General features: G+C 41.1%; 3 protein-coding genes across 3 annotated transcripts in view; 1 reads left to right on the plus strand and 2 right to left on the minus strand.

Moving 5' to 3' along the window:
* The first annotated feature begins 584 nt into the window (after nucleotides 1-584).
* Nucleotides 585-7197, plus strand: LOC105454421 (protein spaetzle-like). The gene is made up of 6 exons (XM_011697016.1): nucleotides 585-834; nucleotides 3632-3884; nucleotides 4654-4928; nucleotides 5350-5406; nucleotides 6021-6124; nucleotides 6219-7197. Exons 1-6 carry the CDS (start codon nucleotides 781-783, stop codon nucleotides 6460-6462), a joined length of 987 nt encoding a protein of 328 aa, XP_011695318.1. The 5' UTR covers nucleotides 585-780; the 3' UTR covers nucleotides 6463-7197.
* A 310-nt stretch (nucleotides 7198-7507) lies between these two features.
* On the minus strand, nucleotides 7508-9532 carry LOC105454424 (CDC42 small effector protein homolog). Its single transcript, XM_011697019.1, has 3 exons — nucleotides 9123-9532; nucleotides 8627-8962; nucleotides 7508-8159 (listed from the first exon to the last, which is right to left on the minus strand). Exons 2-3 carry the CDS (start codon nucleotides 8897-8899, stop codon nucleotides 8151-8153), a joined length of 282 nt encoding a protein of 93 aa, XP_011695321.1. The 5' UTR covers nucleotides 8900-8962; nucleotides 9123-9532; the 3' UTR covers nucleotides 7508-8150.
* Nucleotides 9533-15310: 5778 nt separating this feature from the next.
* The window catches only part of LOC105454425 (cell growth regulator with RING finger domain protein 1-like), a 28287-nt gene continuing 23746 nt past the window's right edge, over nucleotides 15311-19851 (minus strand). Inside the window, exons 3-6 of the mRNA XM_011697021.1 lie at nucleotides 17918-18089; nucleotides 17331-17472; nucleotides 17101-17208; nucleotides 15311-16647 (exon numbers count right to left, since the gene is read on the minus strand). Coding sequence (XP_011695323.1) covers nucleotides 16159-16647; nucleotides 17101-17208; nucleotides 17331-17472; nucleotides 17918-18089 — 911 coding nt within the window. The 3' untranslated portion in view covers nucleotides 15311-16158. The remainder of the gene's footprint in view (nucleotides 16648-17100; nucleotides 17209-17330; nucleotides 17473-17917; nucleotides 18090-19851) is intronic.

The raw sequence follows: 19851 nt of genomic DNA on the forward strand, positions 1-19851 counted from the left end.
ATCGGAGTTAACGTTGCTCGCTTATTTCTCATTTTAAAGTATGACATAAAGTGGAAATAAAATTACAATAAACTTATAATTCAACAATAATTAATTTTACAGTAAACAGAAAATAAAGTACCCAATAGAACATTCACTCCAGATAAAGATCGGATCGGAGCAACGTTGTTCTTATTTTTCACTTTAAAGTGTAACATATATAGAGTGAGAATAAAGTTACAACAAACTCATAACTTAACAATAATTAGCTTTGAAATGAAAAGGTAAAATAGAAAACACTCAATAGAACACTCACTCCGATTAAAAGTAGGTATCTATTTAAAAAAAGAAAGAAGTGAACATTCTTGAAAAAAAAAAAGAAAATTTGAATCTTGCATTAATTAGATTGTATCCCCCCCCCCTTTTATTTGCGCATAGTCCTCTTCCTGCCGTCAGGCACGAGAACGAGGTGGGGAAAACCAAACGTGTTCGACTCGGGCTCAATACGTGCGTGCGCTATGCGCGCGTGTCGCTTTTCCACACGTCGCAGTCAGCCGCGGTCAGTCCCACCTTACTTCCCGTCGCGGCTCTCCGTCCAGTCTCTCTCAGCCTCCTCTCTTTCTCACTCGCCACTGTCCGCAACACCGCGGCGGCGGAGGTATTCCTCGGAACGGAATCGTACCAGCCGATCAGTAGAGTGCGAGCGGTCCGCGCGAACAGCGATTGTCCGTCCGAGTGTAAGGTCGCGTGACGTTCTCGTGAGAGATCTCTCTTCGTATTTCGCCGCTCCGCGTTTCCGAGATGACACCGTGCGCACGCTCGCGATGGATCGCCTGTCTCGTGGCGCTGATTCTGGTGAGGGTGACTCTCTCTCTCTGTCGCTAACATTATATATTATAAATCCTCCCCTTCGGGATTAATCTTCAAAATTAACGCGCGCCTTCCCGTTCGATCGCGAACGAATGTGCTCGACGAACGTGTGTCGCGCGCGGATTTATTATTCATGATACGTGTCTCTCGCCGAATTTTTTAATCGCCGATCGCCGGATACTTTTGCCGACGATTTATGGGATTTATGCGTGCGGAGACCGCGTTCTTCGGTTGAAAGACGCAGAAACGTGCATATGCGTGCACTAATAGCGAGTGGAAGATTTTACTGCGGAGATTAATATACATAACGACGCGATGTCCTTACGTTTGTCTTTATCTCAATACCATCGCGGAACCGCCGAGGTTCTTTCGGCTCTTTCTCCACAAAAATCGTACATCATTGAACATCGAAAATTTTCATATTGAAAATCGATTGAGGATTGCGAATTAGAGATTAGATCATTTTACCGATCTGATCATTTCAACTTTAATCCGTTTCATTTTAACCCAGGAAGAAATGATCGGTCAACAGATGTACGTCGATTCGATATTTATAGGCGTCGATTTAACGTCGATTCAATGTTTATATATAGACGTCGAAATGACGCGCGTTTGTAGACCGTATTATTTCTTCTTGAGAAAATTGATCTCCTTGCTGGCGACAATTGATTAGATTTCGAATCTTTAATTCGTAATCTTCGATCTTCAATCTCCAAGTAGTCCGATACACGCAGACTCTTAAGAAAACGAAGACGCCGATAATTGATGTCTCAGGGACAACGCAAGTGTTAATCAAAGATAATTATATGAAAACGATCGTGTTTCGAAGCGTTATTGAAACCTGCCTTTCGAAAATTCTTTTTTTCTCTTCCTCTACGAATGCGTGCCCCTAAATTCCTCCGCCTTCCCCTTTTCCACGGATATCAGTCGTCCACGTTCCACTTTTATCTCCTTACGCGCTCCTTTCTTCCTAGAACGTAAATCGCTTTACGTTTTTTCCCCTTACCGGTCCGACAAGGTTTCCCAACAATGTAACAGATTTAAATAACACGTTTCGGAATTAAGCTCTCGGGCTGCTACTGTGACACATGTATCTGATGCACGGGGAGTGCGATATAATAAAACGATGACAGGTAAGATTACCTGGAAGTCGCGCGCGGCGATCCGCTATGCCGCAATGGCGGGAGGAAGCGCGAATCAAGATGCAGGAGGATTCATCTAGAGGGGATATATCTAGGGAAATACGTGCACAGTAAAACTGGCGTTACAACAGCTTTCCGGAATTATAGAAGCGGCAGGATTCATAATTGCGGAAAGCAAGCGTTTTTCTCCTGCGCGCGTTTCGAGATTTTCACGGAATTTTCCCCGCGAAAAACCTCATACAGCACAAAAGCTTGCAGAAACACAACACTCGCTCTAATGTTACTGTAACATTGCAGCAATCTTGCTGGCAAGCTTCTGCTTTGCATGGGTCGGATCTTCGGCGATCGAATCCGTCACCTCCGCGGTTCGCGAGTACCTCATTTCTTCCTAGGTATAGCGACTCTTTTAACTTTGACTTCCTACACCGAGAGAAAAATATAGTTGGTATAATCATAATTTAACTATAATTTACAGTGAATTTCGGGGACAACTATAAAATTATAATTAATTTAACCATACAAATTATAGCTGCTTTAACAATACATTATGGTTATACATTATGATTAATATTATTTTTTCGTTTACTTATTTCTTAGTTATTATTACAGTACAAATAGTAAGCAAATGTTAAGAAATATAGTTATACTATAATTGCAGTTGTATTTACTACATAACAATATTTATTTCATTTGTCATATATGTTTTGATATTTTACTGTACTTAGATTTGAAATTGTTATAATTTATAGTAAAATTTTTTCATATTTGATAAAACTATACATATAAGGTTATTATTACTAACATAGTAATAATAACTACAAAAATAGTGCTCTTAACCATAATTTTTTTACCATGCAATTATAGTCACAAATACAAAATATTTTTCTCTTAGTGTATGATAGAGCCGTGAGAGGAGAAAATTTTTACCACTGAAGAAATTTTTCACTCTTCACGTTTCCGCCCTATAGGTAAAAAGTTACGTGCTTGCTAGTTTGCTCCGATTCTTGGCAAACATAAAGAGCGTAAATTGAGTGTAATCCTTACGTAAATTTGAATTTAATACTGGAAATTTGTACATTTTTAATACTCAAAATAAATAATTAATCACTATCCTTCGAGTATTAAATTTGTCTAAGGTAAGGGAAAGATATGAGGGAAAAGTACAGAATCTGTAAGCGAAAGTTCTAGAAAGCGTAAATCAGAATAGCGAAATAAAGAGGCGATGATCCAATTATAAAATGTTTTTTAAACTTATATGGGAATTTCTGCAGGGATTCCCTGTAGAATCGTTCTCTGGGAATCCCTGCAAAAATGTTAACAGATTACATAATCTCGCTTGCAGCTGCACTTGTAACAGTATCTTATGCCGCCTCTCAACTTTCTGTAGAAATAATATGATTTATCTTCCACTTATCGCGCCGCTCCGTTCACTCCCTCGAGCGCGCGAGCACGTTTGCATATCGCGCGCACATTGCCGCGATTTCGATCGCGCAAGAACAGGCCGGCGGGTTGTTTTCCGCAAGCGCTTGCGTGCGCGCGTTATTTCGCGGAAAACTTATTTTTAGAGAAGAAAAAGTCCCCGCGCGATTCTATTGTAATTCCATAAATAGTATAAAATTAAATCCTCTCTCGCTCGGTAGGCATGCCAGACGGCTCGACCGATCGAGGGATATCCTCATTCTCCGAACACCGGAAGTCCGCAGGACACGACGTTTTCGGTCTCAGAATTGATCGAAAAGGCGTACAACGATAACGTATTTCTACGACCGCAACAATCGCCGTGGCGGACCGATCACGAGGACCATCAAGGTATCGAACAGGACACCTCGAAGCGGCAAGAATCTTCGAGCGTAAGGACGATGCAAATTCCCCAGAAAAGGGAATTGCTGCAAGGCACGTTTACCTTGTATTAAAAGATCGACTCCAAGTCGATCAACATTCCTTTTCAGCGACTCCCGGGAAATGAGTCAATAATTATTTATAATCTGACCGTGCAGTTAGTGGTTTTATTAGAACGCAATCGCGGATCTGTTTAAAATATTGCGTTTTTCTCCGTGAAACGGGAACTGTTTACGAAATAACGTCAGCGTGTATGCAGTCCATAAATAAATTAGAATATGAAGTCATAAATTGATAATATAAGAAACTTAAAAATATTTTGAGATACGACAATTTTTTCACCAAGGAATCTCTCATATTGGAAAGAGATTCCCTGATGAAAAGAATTCTCATATCTCATAATATATATTTTTGAGAATTTCACATTTTAAATTTATGGAGATAAATTTATGGAGATAAATTTAAAATATGATATTCTAAAAAAAATACGTACTTTAAACTTCTTCATTTCAATTTATAAGTTTTTTTTTTTAGAATGACAATTTTTTAAAGAATATTTCATAATTTATATATATGAATTTAAAAAAAAATTTTTTTTAATAGTGAGTTTTCTCAGCATTTTTGAAATGTTTCAATTCGTATAAAGAACCTGAGAATTTTTCTAAAAAAATTATAAAATTATATAGAAAATTGTGAATAATTTTGAAATTCATATAGATATTCTGAAACATTATGTTAAGAGTTCTCAGAAAAATTGTCACCGTAGTGGTTACTTACTTTTATTCCGTAATAATTATTGCTGAGGTGTATTTCTTTATTGCAGTGTCGAGCCCGGACTTTTCGACGTACAGAAACGCGGGTGTATCGACGCACCGGAACGTCGGCGTGTCGTCGCACAGGCACACGGACGAGTTCGTTTTCCCGGATCCGGTCGACGGCAGGATCCCGTCGACGACGGCGCAGATGTCGGTGGTGCCGACGTCGGCCTGCCGCAGGAGCACGTTCTGCGAGAACGTCGCCGACTATCCCAAGCAACTGGTGAACGCGGCGATAGCGCGGAACGTCAGTTTGAGGTTCCTGGATAACGTCGATCCATCAGTAATTTACAGTCTGTCACATACAGTATAGCGCGCGATCGCTCTCGTAAAAACCTCTATGTCGTTGCGTCGAAATCAAGATTTGTTTTTTATACTTGACCGCAATTGTCCAGCTGCGCGCGCGCGTGCAGAACAAAGAATCTATGCGAAACTGACGTTATCTCGGCGAGTTACGTAAACTTTCGGTGCGCGCGAGACACGCGAAAGTGATATTATAAAGGCGTTCTTCCGACGCGAGGCACTATATGACTTCTATCGTTTTATACAGCACGGTACGTAATAAGATCCGAGAGTCTAAATTAAAACCATTATCAGCATAAATATAGATTATCGTGGTTTTATATTCTCCTGATATAGCAATTTGTTTGCGTTTGTTTATCATTCCGTAAAGTATCTCAATCGACATACATGCGTCCTTTCAGATCATCGGACAGAGGATAGACGGCGCGCCGGAAGAATTGATGCTCTGTCAAGTTGAAGTGAGTTTTGGTTTGGCTTATTTCTTGCTCCTTTGAAGGATTTTTCAATTTCTTTTAAATAATCTCCTTATGAGCGTATGCGAGGGAGAGGGGAAGATTCTTGCCTCCTTAAATTTTGGCAGGCTGAAACAATAAAATTACGAAACCATTTTTTTTCTACGAAAAAAAAAACAGGAAGAAAAAGTATTAAGAAAGTTCGCTGAAGATTCTCGACTAGAGGCTTCAATATAAATATTTTAATAAGTTTTGTGTGAATATAAATTTTGGTCCCTACCCGCCCGCATCACTGAAATTCTGTGTACGCCCATCGTTTTATCTCTGTAATAAATATTAGAATTAGCTGAAACAATTAAATAAACAATTACAAAACCATTTTTTTTACGAAAATAAAGAAACAGGAAGAAAAAGTATTAGAAAGTTCGCTGAAGATTCCCGAAGACAGGCTTCAATATAAATATTCTAATAAGTTTTATGTGAAAATAAATTTTTGTTCCTCCCCCCCCCCCCTCCTACCAATGAAATTCTGTGTACGCCCATCGTTATCTCTGTATAATAAATATTGGAATTAGTAAATAACATTTGAAATATACATGATATATCCGTCGAATTCGCAGAATCAAGTGGTGTACCCGCAGCAAGCGCAGAACAAGGAAAAGCAGTGGCTGTTCATCGTGAATCAGGAGGACTTGAGGCAGGGGATACGCATCGAGGTTTGCTTGTAAGAGCGATTCTACTTAGAGAAAAATAATACGGGAGGGATATCCCCCCCCCCTCCCAATACACATTCATTATCAGCGGACTTTTGATTGCAGGAACAAAGGCCAGGCGTGCAACGTAGTCGACGGTTTCGCCGAGGGTTACAAGACCTTCTGCAAGCAGAAGTACATCTATCGCGAACTGGCGGCGGTGGCGACCGACGGGAACATCGTCAAGGACCACTTCCGCTTCCCGTCGAGCTGCTGCTGTCACGTGAGGTTCGTCGGCGATCCCACCGCCAGGCTGGGTGCAGGACAAGATCTGCCGAACAATCGAACGCAATACAGCCAGTACAACTAAAATACAAGCGGAGCCAAGATGCCATGAACGACGCCTTCGACAGGAAAGCCGCGCGCGACCGCCGAGGAGAACGAGCGAGGAGGGCGAACGTAAATGGAGTAACTCTCATTTCCCATGCCTACGCATAGACGTTCGACATATAACGTCGCATCTTCGCACGCTTAGGACACTCAGGATGACTAAACTCCGATTAATTTATCGAGCGTATCATGCTTATATCATGTTAAGCGAATGTCGTTAACTGTAGACAGTAAAATTATTAATTTTCTAGAACTGAATGTGTACATAAATCCGCACTCTGAAATATCAAGCATCCTTCGGTGCTACCGTGAATACGCAACATACCCGACATTTTCTCTTATTTTGTATGCCATAATTTTCTACTAAAAATATTGTACAGCACATTCGCTTGTTATCGTTATATTTGTTACGTCTGGTGTTTCAATTTAAAAGAAAAATTTTTCTTTTTTTTTTATGCGACATTTTTACACAGTCACTCCTGTAAAATGTATAGTGTGGCACCGGAGGGTTAAACGCGAAGATCTAGCTCAGACCGAAAAGATATTTCCCTACTTGTGTTATTCACGTATCAATTTAGTGTCACTTATTGTTTAATTTTTCGTCTAACACATGGGAAAAAAAAAATATAAGATCAAGGGCAACGAATATTATACAACTGAAAATCTTGCTGTAAACAATTCTGTCGATTAAATCAATTGTCGAGCTTGCTCGAAATCGTCAGCGGTTTTGGTTACCCCTTTTTTCTTCATTAGAGAACATCGAGTGGAAAAAAAAAGCTATGAAGACACCGGTCTTCGTTCTCTTTCTCGCGTCTCACGCTCGCTACGTTCGTATTACGTCTACGATTCGGAGAACCACGCCGCCGCCGTGTTCGGAATACGAAGATGGAAGTTGGAGGAAGTCGACGCACGTAGGGAATTCGCGAGTCCGAGAATCGGCGACAGCACGTCGATCAACGGGAACCGGGTGGATGGATGGTCACCATGAAGGAGCTCTCATAGCGGTTTAAATATCACCAAAATGCTCTCTTGTATTATTAATATATATATATATATACGCGAACAATATTCGACACAATATAGGATAAGTGTTGCGTGTACAGAATTATATTATCATGTGATATTATGTGATACGATTACTTATACTCTAATTACGCGTCTACGTTGTATATCTTCTAAATCTTACAAAAGTAATTTTACAAATAAAGCGATCTATTTTTCCTCGTTCTTTGTGTACGTACTCTTTTTTTTTTCCGCGTGGAACGTCAGATCGCCGATGAAAAAAGGCACATTACGATCTATAGGATACGTATTTGTAGAACATTCAAGGGCGCCTTCGGACGCAACGCGTCTAATCTCCTATCGGAAATGCAGAGAGTTTAAATTCGTAAAACGATTATCTATGGAATATTTCTGGCAGTTCTCCGTTCAATGGAAGTCACGAGATTTGTCCAGGTGTAATGTAAATTTCCCTTAATAAAAACGTCGTACAAAATGCAATACTTGTCCGTAATGGAGGAAAAAAATGCGCTCGCCTGTCGGACGAGTAAGGAACATGGATATCAAAAAGAATACATCAGTCGTCTCCTTCCGTCGCATCGTCGAAGCTCTCTCGCTCTGTCTCGGTTGTATTAAATATCCTTGCTGCGACGTTGGCGAAGCCTATCCTCAGCACGCCTGCGACAGAAAGAGTAAGTCAACATTTACAGCACTGGCGGAGTGACAAACAAGAAAGAATGCAACATTTTGAGTAAAACAAAGTCGAGAGGTCGTCCAAAGTGAGAAGAGGCAGCTCGGGATCTAACAAATAAGTGTCGGTCCACAATGAGGATTTTTAGCCCTAAGCAGTAAGAAATAAACCAGGTGTAGTCGAATACGGGGAGAATAATCGATTGTAATTGATCAATATCTTATGGTGTAAGGCTTAAAATCCTTACTGTGGACCGACACTAAAGCGGTGTCTACAATGAGAATACATCTACAATTAAGATTTCAGAAAATTTATCAATGTGACGAATAATCGCCCATGATTGATGAATTTTCTTAATTAAGTCTTAAAGTCCATTGTAGACACCGCTCAAGGAAAAAGCGAGAAAAAGGAGGAGTTCGGGAGCTGACAAGCCCCTTCCTCGAACGAGCCGTACCTTGGCGTTGAAGTCGCTGTCGAAGCCGCTCTTCCGCTGCATCTGCGCCTGGAGGTCGGCCAGCTGGGCGATCGACATGTCGATGTCGCCGCTGCTGATGTGCGCGGTGTGCCTGAAGTTGGTGGGCACGCCGATCATGCTGCGGTCTATCCTGAGCCTCTGATGGGGCGGTCTGCCGCCGCCGTTCCGCCTGCCCGCGCCGCTCCTCGCCGCGCGTGGCGTCTGCAGGCAGCACGTGAAGCACTGCACCCAGAGCTCGTTGTCGCCGGCCATCTCTCTCTCTCTCTCCTCGCCTCGCTGGAGATGTCCTGTCCTCGCAGGGATCTTCGTCGGGATCTTTAAAACGGAGTCTACAATGAGGCTTAAGACTCAAGAAAATCGACCAATCGCGCAATTCCTCCTCACGATTATTCTTCGTGAAGACGAAGAATAATCCACTGGAATTGGTCAATTTTCTTAAATCGCAAGTATTAATCCGCTGCGGGAACCGCTTTACGTGGATAACAGAAGAAAGCCTCGGAGTCGCTCAGGTCCGATCTCCCGATAACACCGGAGAGGGAAGCTCGGGGAAAACCCTCTCGGGACTCGGAACGGGAGCAGCTCGGGACGGCAGGACAACGGGGATCCCTCGGCTCCTCCCCACGGCTCGCGGCACCACACGCGGATCTGCGCACACGCTGGGGGTCCCTCAGGTTAAACCTCGCGCGCGGCGCGTACAGGTTAAGTCGACGCACGGCACGGCGCGCTGATCTCAATCCCTCGTCGCGCCGGTCTCAACGGCCGACGACGAGCCGGGCGGCAAAACAAACATTTCCGTGGCGTGGCACGCGCGGCCCGCGGCGGCGAAGGACATCGGTTTCTCCCCTGCTGCGAGGCGCAAACAACACCGGAGGACGACGACGAGGACGATGACGTATCGACGGGGGGACAACACCAGCGCGCGCGCGCGCCGCGACGATGCGGACGATGGAAACAAAGGCGAGCTCTGCTCTGCTCCTCCGACCTCTCGCTCTCGCTCGCTCGGTCCCCGCATTCGCGATGTTGACACGAGCGCTGTCATAAGTACGCGCGCGCGGCCCGTTTCACACGATCCCGCTTCTCCTCGCGACTCGCCGCGGATCCTCCGCGTTTCCTTTTACGTCCGTTCCTTTGTACAGGCTCTCTCCGAGTCGACCGAGAGTCTCTCTCTCTCTTGCTTGCGTTACTCCCTGCACTTAAAATGGAATATAGAGGTGCATAACTGGACCCGAGGGGCCCGTTGGGGAGGAAAGGGAGAATGATGAACAGTAAATTTATCTCTACATCTTCACAAAAGAGTGCCGGCTGCGGTGAACGGCGACTGTTTCTCACGTGTGCCGCAACTGGCTGTCTTGATTTTAAGATTTCTATTATAATCCTTTAGGAATCTTTTTTTTTTTAGTCTTTTAACGGTTTTACTGACGTGCGCGATACGTATCTGTAACGTTATATAACATCCCGTTAAACCTTTTGCGCCCTGCATTTTGTGTTGCTATTTTTACGTGGGAAAAAAGAAAGGTTTCTGAACTTGTCATCGAAACATCGATATAGATATAAAGGGACTAATTCCTATCTAAATAGATCTAAATGGATCTTTCACGCGTATCGACCTTTTCCTTTATTTTTCTCTTTTTCAACCCCAGCGAAAATATTTTCTTAACATTTTTTAGATATTTTTTTTAGAATTTCTACTTAATAAATAACTTTTAAAAAAATTTCTCAGATTTTTGTACATGAATTATAGAACACTTTGCAGAAATGCTGAGAAAATCTATATCTTTTTCTTAGAATTTTTTATGGAGTTAAAGTATTTCAAAATTTTTCATTCTACAAAATTAATGAGTGTTTATAAAATTTGAAGAAATAATGTACTTTTTTTAGAAATCTTCATAAATTTAAAATTAAATTTTTTTAAATATATGATACAAAACAATTTTGCTTACTAGAATAGGAATTTTAAATTCTTACTTAAAAAAAAATTGCATCAATCATAACTTTTAGATGCACTTTAAGATACTTTGTTATTTTAACAAATAATAGTAACTAATTCCGTTTTTATAATTAAGCGAATTAATACATACATACATCCGCGGAAAATCGACCGAGCGTTCTCTGTATCGCGCGTAATTTCCCGTACCTAAATGGCCTATCGCGAATTGTAGATCGTGTAAAGTGGGCTTCCAAACTTCGTCCATCCTCCTTGCGCTCCTTTACTGCCTTATCTTTGTCTTCCTTGTCTCAACCGAAGCACGAATGTGTTTCGAGTGCGGGAAGTGCAAGGATGTACAGTTAGAACGAACCGATCTGTACACAATGCGTCCCAGATCGATGTAACATATTCCTGAGAATCGAGCTTCAAAAGAGAGAAATAAAATTAATTATTGTGATTACTCTCATCGTTAATGTCTAATGAATCTCATTTATTGTTTCTTAATGAAACAAACTCATATTTTCAAGAATTTTTCATTTCAAAAGTTTTTGAAAAAATTCTATTAAAATTCTTCAGATTTTATAAGAATTCTTTGGATATTACGGAATACGAAATTTTAGAGTATTTCAGAATTTACATACAAATGAATTCTAGAAAAGATATAACTTTTTTTAGCATTTTCCATAAAGTGTGGTTCAATTTATGTAAAAAAATCTGAGAAATTATTTTAAAATTATACAAAAATTTTAAAAAATTCTAAAATATTATATGAAGAATTTTCAAAAAATTTTTATCAGAGTTAAAATGTCAGCAGTATACTAGTAATAAAAAGATTTCTTATTCATATAATGAATAAAAAAGAATTATAAAATCTGAAGAAAAAATAAACTATTTTTTTTAATTCATAAATTAAAAATATATGACAAATTCTTGAAAATGTTCGAGCAGAATATCGTGAATGGCATCAGCACGCTCGCATTAAGCTTGTATTTGCCCGCGCAATCTGCAGATAATGACATAATTTCATAGCAGATTGCCAGATTGAAACTCTGAGCAGAATCAATCATTTCACAACCATTCAAATGGAATTACGTTATTCAAATATTTACGAAATGACAGGCTTCGCTTGATTTCTGCCAAGTCAACACAAGTTGGCACTTCTGTTAGCATTTTCTGTTTTCATATTTCTGCAAGATTTGCGGCAGACACTTCGTAAAATTTATCTTCAACAGACTTGATTATCTGGAACTCTTTCGTCAAATATGAATAAGTTTCAATACATTTAGAAAATCATATCCTCGATAAATATCGAGGTCAAATAGATTCAAATTAAGTCATCAGATCAAACATCGAGCCTAGATAAAAAATAATTTTAAAGGAGGCCGTTTAAATCTTAACTCTAATATTGCTTGATAAATACACTGTAAGTACAAAAAATTATTTGCGCAGCGAAATTCGAAAGTTCGTCGACCAACCACGTTCGGAAGGTTCGACGTAGTTATCTTCGCGTGCAAATTACGATCCCGACAATATAACTTTCGACGACATTCACGTCTGATTATATTTACAGTGGAGAATAACGATGGGAGGGCGAGGGGTATGTAAAATGCCAGCTAATACACTTTATTTAAATAAATTATGTACAGGTGTGCTTCGAGTCGGATCGAGGGCGCCCGACCCGCGCCCTTTCATCGCTTACAACATAAATTAAAGTGTTAATTTCTTTTACGATAAATTGACTGCAAAGGCCTTCCCGATCTCTCTCTCTCTCTCTTTCTCTCCGTGTCCTTCGATTCAACCATATCCTCCCCCGCTCCAACCGATCCTTCCTTAGGTCTCTCTCTCTCTCTCTTTTTTTCTCCCCCCCCCTCCCCTCCCCCGAACGTGTCTCTTTCCCAGGTGTGTCACGCCCGGTTCGCGGAACGTGTTCACGCAGACGTTGTTAGAAATTATCACAGTCTGTCTATTTACAGCGTTAAACGTTTAACGTGATGTGTGGTCTTAATTTCTAGAGAATTAACATCGCCTCCCGCTCGCGCGTCACTCGGGCACTCCGTGCCGTATGCGTTCGCTACCGTTTTTTAACGTTTAAAAAAAAAAACTCGACGAAAACGCCACACGCGCCTATACACACACGCAGACACATACATACACGCACGCACGCATGCACACTAAACGCATATAAACGTTAAACGTGGAATTTGCGAAACGGATAATACTTTAACTGTACGTGCGAATCCGAGGGAAACGCCTCCCGCGATAGCGAGAGCCCTACTAAGGAAGTAAACTTACGTATTTAATCGTACATATAAGTGTCTACCAAGTATCGGACAACTTAACGGCGAATTCGTACAGTTGAGAGCAACAATGCTGTCCAATTCGGCCGTGGAACTTCGCATCTCCATCGTGGACGTAATAGTACGAATAGACGGTGTTCGTAATCGGATTTTACATTTAAGAACGATCGCAAACAATCTCGAGAAGCAAACAATTTTGGATGCGTTTAAAGAAATGAAGCAGTTTTGAACTTCTTGGGAGTGTCAGTAGAAGCAAGTTTCCTGGAAACTTTATAATGCATATATTCTTGATTGTTTCAAGATCACAAAATAATGCTTAAAGCATTTTAAAAAAAACTCTTGACAGTAAATATCAGAATTTATACTGATATTTCATTTGTCTTACGACAAATTTTTCAAGTGTGTTGATCGGCTACAAGAACAGAGAACTTCTCTACTTTGCAGCGATACAGTTGAAATGTTTTTGTCGTACGACAAGATGGAATATTAGCCTTGTACATTAGTAATCTTCAAACAGAAGAAATACGCAGTCCGGAGGAATTGCATGAATGCCTTCGAATTGCGCAACGCAACCGAGCTGTTGCGGCTGCTCGATTAAATGAAAGTAAGTTCATATTAACATCCAGTTTAAAATTGCAGTCGAGTAGAAAGTTACAAGAAGCACAAAATTGTTCATCTCTCTCTTTCCAATTGATATTTAAGAACGATATTCGTGAACGATCTCGAGAAATTTATGCAGCCGACTTCAAACGCCGCTTAAGACGAGCCTAAATATAAACTCTTAAATATAAGATCGCGAGACGCCAACGAACAGTAGAATTGTGGACGGGCGAAGTGATTAAATACTTATATGAAAAAATATACTATCGCTCTGTGTGCACGCAATCGCGAAAAAGAGAACGTACGCGTTTCCGCGACGTCCCTCTATAATATACCTCTACAATATTATGTCTATTATCAACAACGATGCGTAAAAATGTAAACGAACAATTCGTGCATGCGCGAAGAGATAAAGAGTGTCCCCGGGCCGTGCACTTCTTCCTCCGTCACGTCCCGACTGTTCGTCGTCATCGCTTCAACGCGAAGCCCGTGCTTCCTCTATTCGTACTAAATCTACAATTTGCGTGTCCGATGTCTTCTATACCTCTACGAAGTTCACCCCGTCTCTTTCGCGATCGGTCGCGGTCTGAAGAAGAGCGAGAAGCTGAGAAGAGGGTGAAACTGCTAGTTCGACCTCGCTACGCCAAAATTGGACAGCATTCTCACTCCCAATCGTATTATAGATTTCGTTTATCATATTTTGTATTTACATCTAACGTACTTACATATACAAAACGTCACATAGTAAAAATTTCCGCTGTAATCTCTCGTATGTACACGATCGTTTAGGAGAACGCAGGTCGCGGTCCTCGAAATTTCGGCGTTACTTAATATTTAATATGGTTTTCGCTTCTTTCTTCGCTTTTCCGAAAGCATGTGGACTCGGAAAGGAGGCGTTGAGAAAAATTTTGCAAAAATAGAATTTGGCATGAGATTTAAAGGAGAAAGTTAATCGGACGTTAATCTCGAGCAGATTGAAATGTTTTTTGGTCTAAATTAAAATGTGTAAGAGACTCGTCATTTTAACTTCCCTTGTGATGATGCGGATAGGACAGAGTCACGGTGGGGAGGGTAGAGAGGAAAAAAGGGTGCTTGTTGCTTAAGGACTGAAAACATTTGTAATTATATCGTATCGTCTGATTTTAGGCAACTCCTGGATTCCCCTTTGAATAGGCCACCCGACCGTCAGACGAGTACACTCGGATATATCGTTATGCCTTCGCGTCTGAAATAGGCGCTCTCGAATGTATCGCACATGCAAATATTCTTGCAATCGCTACAGTCGAGTAAAAAAAAGCACAAAATTGTTTTCAATTATTTAAATTATTTAATTATAATTCAATTATTGAATAACCTGTTTGTTTTTAATAATTTATTTAAGGAAGAGTTTTCTATAAAGATTGAAAAAGTTGTCACGAACGCGATACTTAGTTCAAAATCACAAATGCCCAGGCACGTCCGATTTGTTTAGGCCTTCGTGATTCCAAACGAAAAAATACCTTAATTTCGTATGTAAAGACACAAGTGACGCCGAGTGTACGCCGAGCCAACTGGATCGTGCGGTATCTTGCCTCCTAAACAGAGTGCGGAAGTTCGTTACCATGGTCAGCCTCTTCCTAATTGGGCGAGCTGAGATTTGTTCAGGTGGGCCAGGTTAGCTCGATGACACGAATAATAAAGTAGAAGAGAGAACATACACGGTGTCTCTCAATTACAGACTCGAAATCGATTTTTCTCGATAAAGAGCTTACTTCTGAAATTTCTAAAATTTTATTTCTTATAAATCCATATTTTTAAAAAACGTTTTAAAGCCTTATTAAAAAAAACATGTATAAATAGAAAATATTAAAAAATTAGAGAAATTTTTTAGGATTAAATGTATAATAATTCCCAAATAGTACATGTGTGTATTGAAAATTGAATAATCAATGATTGAGAATAAATGATGGCGAGTCGATTTTTCAGAAGAGAAAGCGACAAAATGTATAATTCTCGATTCATTTCACAAGTGGATATTTGAGTAAAATCCGAATTTACACATTTTGTTCTCTCAAAGATTTAATGACGCGAAAAATTGAAAAATTAACGTTAAACAACGTTAATTTTCTTTTTTTTTAACTACTCTCATTTTGACGGAAAAAAGAATAATCAGTTTTTACGTTTTCATCCAATCGCAGAAACGATAGTAGGTGATTCTGCGACACCTTGTGAAAATTATTTGCACCATCGAATTGGATCGTCACTGGTGCCTCCCACGTGAATCCTTACGAACTTCCGCACCTTCCTTACAATTACAACAATAAATCAAGATATGATCGGTGTCAGTACGATTGATATCTTTTGTTTTGTAAAAATCAATTCTACGAATTTATTCCAACGTAAATCAGAGAGATAAGATCATACAGTCTCTAAATTTCTCAAAAATATAACACTCTTTAACAATAAAGATGTAAAACATAAATACTCCTGTTTTTGCAGGCAGGCATTCATTTTAAGAGATATTTATATAACATTAATAATTTCAAGATATTCATATTCTGTCAAGCTAATAGCTGGATCAACTCGGATTTACATAGGAATAAACCGGCAGAAATTATCTGTTACTAAAACAAAAAGTCTGCCGAGACCATCCCTAACTTGCGTTATGCAGAACGTGTGACCTCAAATGATAAAGTAATAACTCGCTCCTATCGGGCGAAGCCGAGGAAATCGGTGAGCCGGTCGTTCCAGTCGTGGAGCCAATGGGTGGGCCCGTGGCTGGGCTGCCGCTGCTTGCACGGGTTGATCTCCTTCTCCGGCGGCATGTACTCCTCGCTGCGTATGCAGAAGTAGCTCTTGATCGGGCTGCGGCACATCGGGCACCGGTCGAGCTTGCCGAAGCACGAGGCGCAGATGCAGGTGTGCCGGCACGGCAGCAGGGCGCGCGACAGCGGGAAGTACTGGCAGACGACGCAGAGCTGCTCGCCGGCGGTGTTCCAGAGCGAGCCGCCCTCCTGGTCTCCGCTCTGGCCGGACGCCACCAGGGCGCCGCGGCCGCCGGCGCCGGCGCCGCCGCCGGCGATGTCATTGTTGTTGCACGGCTCGGCGAGCGCGAGGGCCGGCGAGCCCAGGCCCGCCGACGACATCGCATCGCTCTCGTCGTAGTTGCTCGAGTTGCCCGTGGCCAGGTACAGTTGCTGCGGGGAAAAAATCGCGTGCGCAAGTTGTCACGGAGGATCGTACGGTCGGTGAGGCGAGGTTTCGAAAGGTGACATCCCGCAACAGCGGTAGAACGTTCCAGCGATGCGACTCGCGATTCCTTACAGCGCAAAAGTCAATGTCACGATTCTGGCAATTATTATACAGCAACGATGCAGCAATATTGCTGGAGCAATATTGCGACGTTGCTGCAATCATTGCTGGAATCGTGACATTGACTTTTGCGCTGTGAGGGATCGCGAGTCGCCTCTCCCGGCGCGTTTCTATCTTCATTTTTTTTTTTAAATATAATTAATGGACGATTTAAGGAATGTAAATCTGAATAGGGATATAAATCTCTCGCGTTCCGACGCTCGGAAGATTCAATACCGATGATTAATGGTCAGATACCGGGATTCACCTTTCGCTGAACGTTTTCAAATTGCACTCACCTTTAAGCAAGACAGTTGCCCGTTCGCCTGCTTCAAGTACTGCGCCAGGATCGAAGTCGGCAACGTGCACACGCTGTCCTTAATGTGAACGACGTTCACCAGAGCCACCTTAAACGGAGATCAATCGGTTGCGGGAGATGATGAATGATGATAAAAGCGAGACGAATTTTTGTTGACTCTTTTACAAAAAAATATATATATATATGCGATATGATAAGAAAATTGCTCACGGTTTCGTCGGGATGTGGATCCCGGTTGTCTCTTCGTGTGAGGAAGATCACCAGGGGGTAGCAGAGCCGCGGCGGGGTGCCGAGCTCGAGTTCCGGGGCCGGTAGCGATAATCTCAGCGTCTCCTCACCGTGCGGCTGTCTACTGCAGAGTTTCGGTCAAGGAGAATGGCAATAGAAAAAAAAATATGCGAGTAAAATAAACGTAAGTAAAAAAAAAAACAACTGTGTAACGAGCGCGAGTCGACCAATCGCCGTCATGCAGTCTTGAGAATCAGAGCTAGGAAAAGACTCTAAAAATAGATTGAGAACGACCGTGATCGAGTTTTGTGACTTTTTCCGCGTCTCGCCGGCCTTAATTGATTTAACGCAAATAACGTGCAATTGCTATAATTTTATCATTAAATTTTTATCATGCGGGAGAGACAAGGTAGAGCTGAGTCAGACGTTCTTCCAGATCGCCACCTGATCGAACCGGTCTGCTTAGATTGCGCGAAAAATTTGCACTTCCTGTTATTTCACGCTTCGCGTAATATGGCGAGGATCACGCGGTGCCGTTAGTCAATTCGGAGTGGCTAATCGAAGGATACGTTTGCGGCGGCGTGAGATACTGCGCGTGCCCCTGTAGAAGGGTCCCGTTCAGGGACGCGTCCCGCAACGTGCTCCACGGCTTCCAGAGCGCCAGATGCAGCTCCCTTATGCTGACACCCCAGATCGCCTGCAGCGAGTACTCCACTTGGCTGGACACCTCGCACTCCACCTCTGAAAACAGACGTTTAGAGTTTCAGCGAGCTCGGAAAACTTGAGTTTGACCTGTTTGAACTTAGGAATCCGAGTCGAGAAATTCGATGACCAACCGCCGTGTTACGTTTTGTTTCGAATATTATCGCCAGTGTCACGGAAAGAAAGATTTTACTGGAAGATCCTGAAATTTAGCTGGCAACAAAGCAACTTTTTGGACCATCGAAATAATAATGCTAGCAACTCAAACTGGTTGCTAAAAATATCAACATTTTTTGCAGCGTTACTCATCAATATCGAGTCTTTAATAAAATTATTTTCACAATCAGATCTGTATCCAGTTAAATTTTAATTTACGATATTTCAGCAAAATTAATTTTTTTTTTCGTGTAGGAATTATAAAGCGTTACAATAATATAGTGGAATTTTTAATGTCTCTCTCTCTCTCTAAATCTCATATCTCATCATAAACATGATACTCGTAACTTCTTTTGCATATGTGTCTTTTTATAGCTTATGCAAATCGCCCCAAAAAATATTCTTTAGCAGTACCCTTTTGATTCTAGAAGATTTTTCTCTGATATTCGGCCTCAAGAAGATACACTAAAATATAGAGGGGAATATTGTATAATATAATTCATAATCATACTCTTAATCATACCAGTTCATGCGTCCACTTTTTACAGCTGAATACATGTTACAGAGAAATACGTTTCATGTAAGATTTTTTCTTAAAGGACAATGCTGAGAATTGCTTATTTATAAGTAGAATATTTTTTTGGGAAGTGATATATGAAATTAATGGGCTCTACAATTTAACGCTAACGTTCCGAACGAAATATTATTTATACAGAGAGCACATCTGTATAATCTCTGTATAAATATTATTTATACAGAAGGTTCACAGCAAAATAGGCTGATGGCGGAGAACAAGACGTAAGAGTTTATGTACGTCTACCGTAGTCGTGGACGTAAAGTATAACGCAGAGAAAAATATAAACGTAAGTCATCGTTGCTGACGTATATTACTAAACGTATACGGTTTTTCATGCCTTACTTTACGTTCACGACGACGTAAGCGCTTACGTCTCGTTCTCTGTCATCAGCCGTACTCTCGGTAAATTGCCTGAGTCTTCCGTAAAACGGTAATCGAATAAAACCTGACCATTTCTCGAGTTTTGGCCTATTTTTTTTATCGAATTTGAATTGGAATTTCGGTTCGTAGAGCAGATGCATATAATATAATTTTCTAGGCCACGATCTCCATAGATCAATTTTTTGATTATAAATCTGAATCAGTGGAAAAGTACTGAAAAATCACTAATTGAGTTAGTACCTATAATCTAACTGTAATTTTACTCATAATCTATAATTAAACATTTAATATTAATTATAATTTCACTGATTACCGCAGTGAACTACTTGACACTGGATGCATTCAATGACCATTGATAATCAGTGACTATATGCACTGATTCAGATTTAGAGAGTAAGAAGTGGTATTTTGAAAACTGTACTTGCAAAACGATACGCTTACGAATTAATTCATAAATCCTCTATATTTGCAGTTTAACACGGATTTAAGCCTGCGTCAGATTACGGCATTGAGGAATTGGAGATGATCAGAATTCGACCGGTCACAGAACGAGACGGATTAAAATTAAAATTATCCGACCGGTCGAATTTCTGAATCTCCAATTCGCAATTCCCGCGATCTCCAACGTGCAACAATCTGATACACGCTTAACAAACGCGTCAAATTGTTTCCTTTACAACCCGAGAA

The sequence above is a fragment of the Wasmannia auropunctata genome, unplaced genomic scaffold (genome assembly GCF_000956235.1).
Source record: "Wasmannia auropunctata unplaced genomic scaffold, wasmannia.A_1.0 LD335985.1, whole genome shotgun sequence".
Classification (NCBI taxonomy): Eukaryota; Metazoa; Arthropoda; class Insecta; order Hymenoptera; family Formicidae; genus Wasmannia; species Wasmannia auropunctata.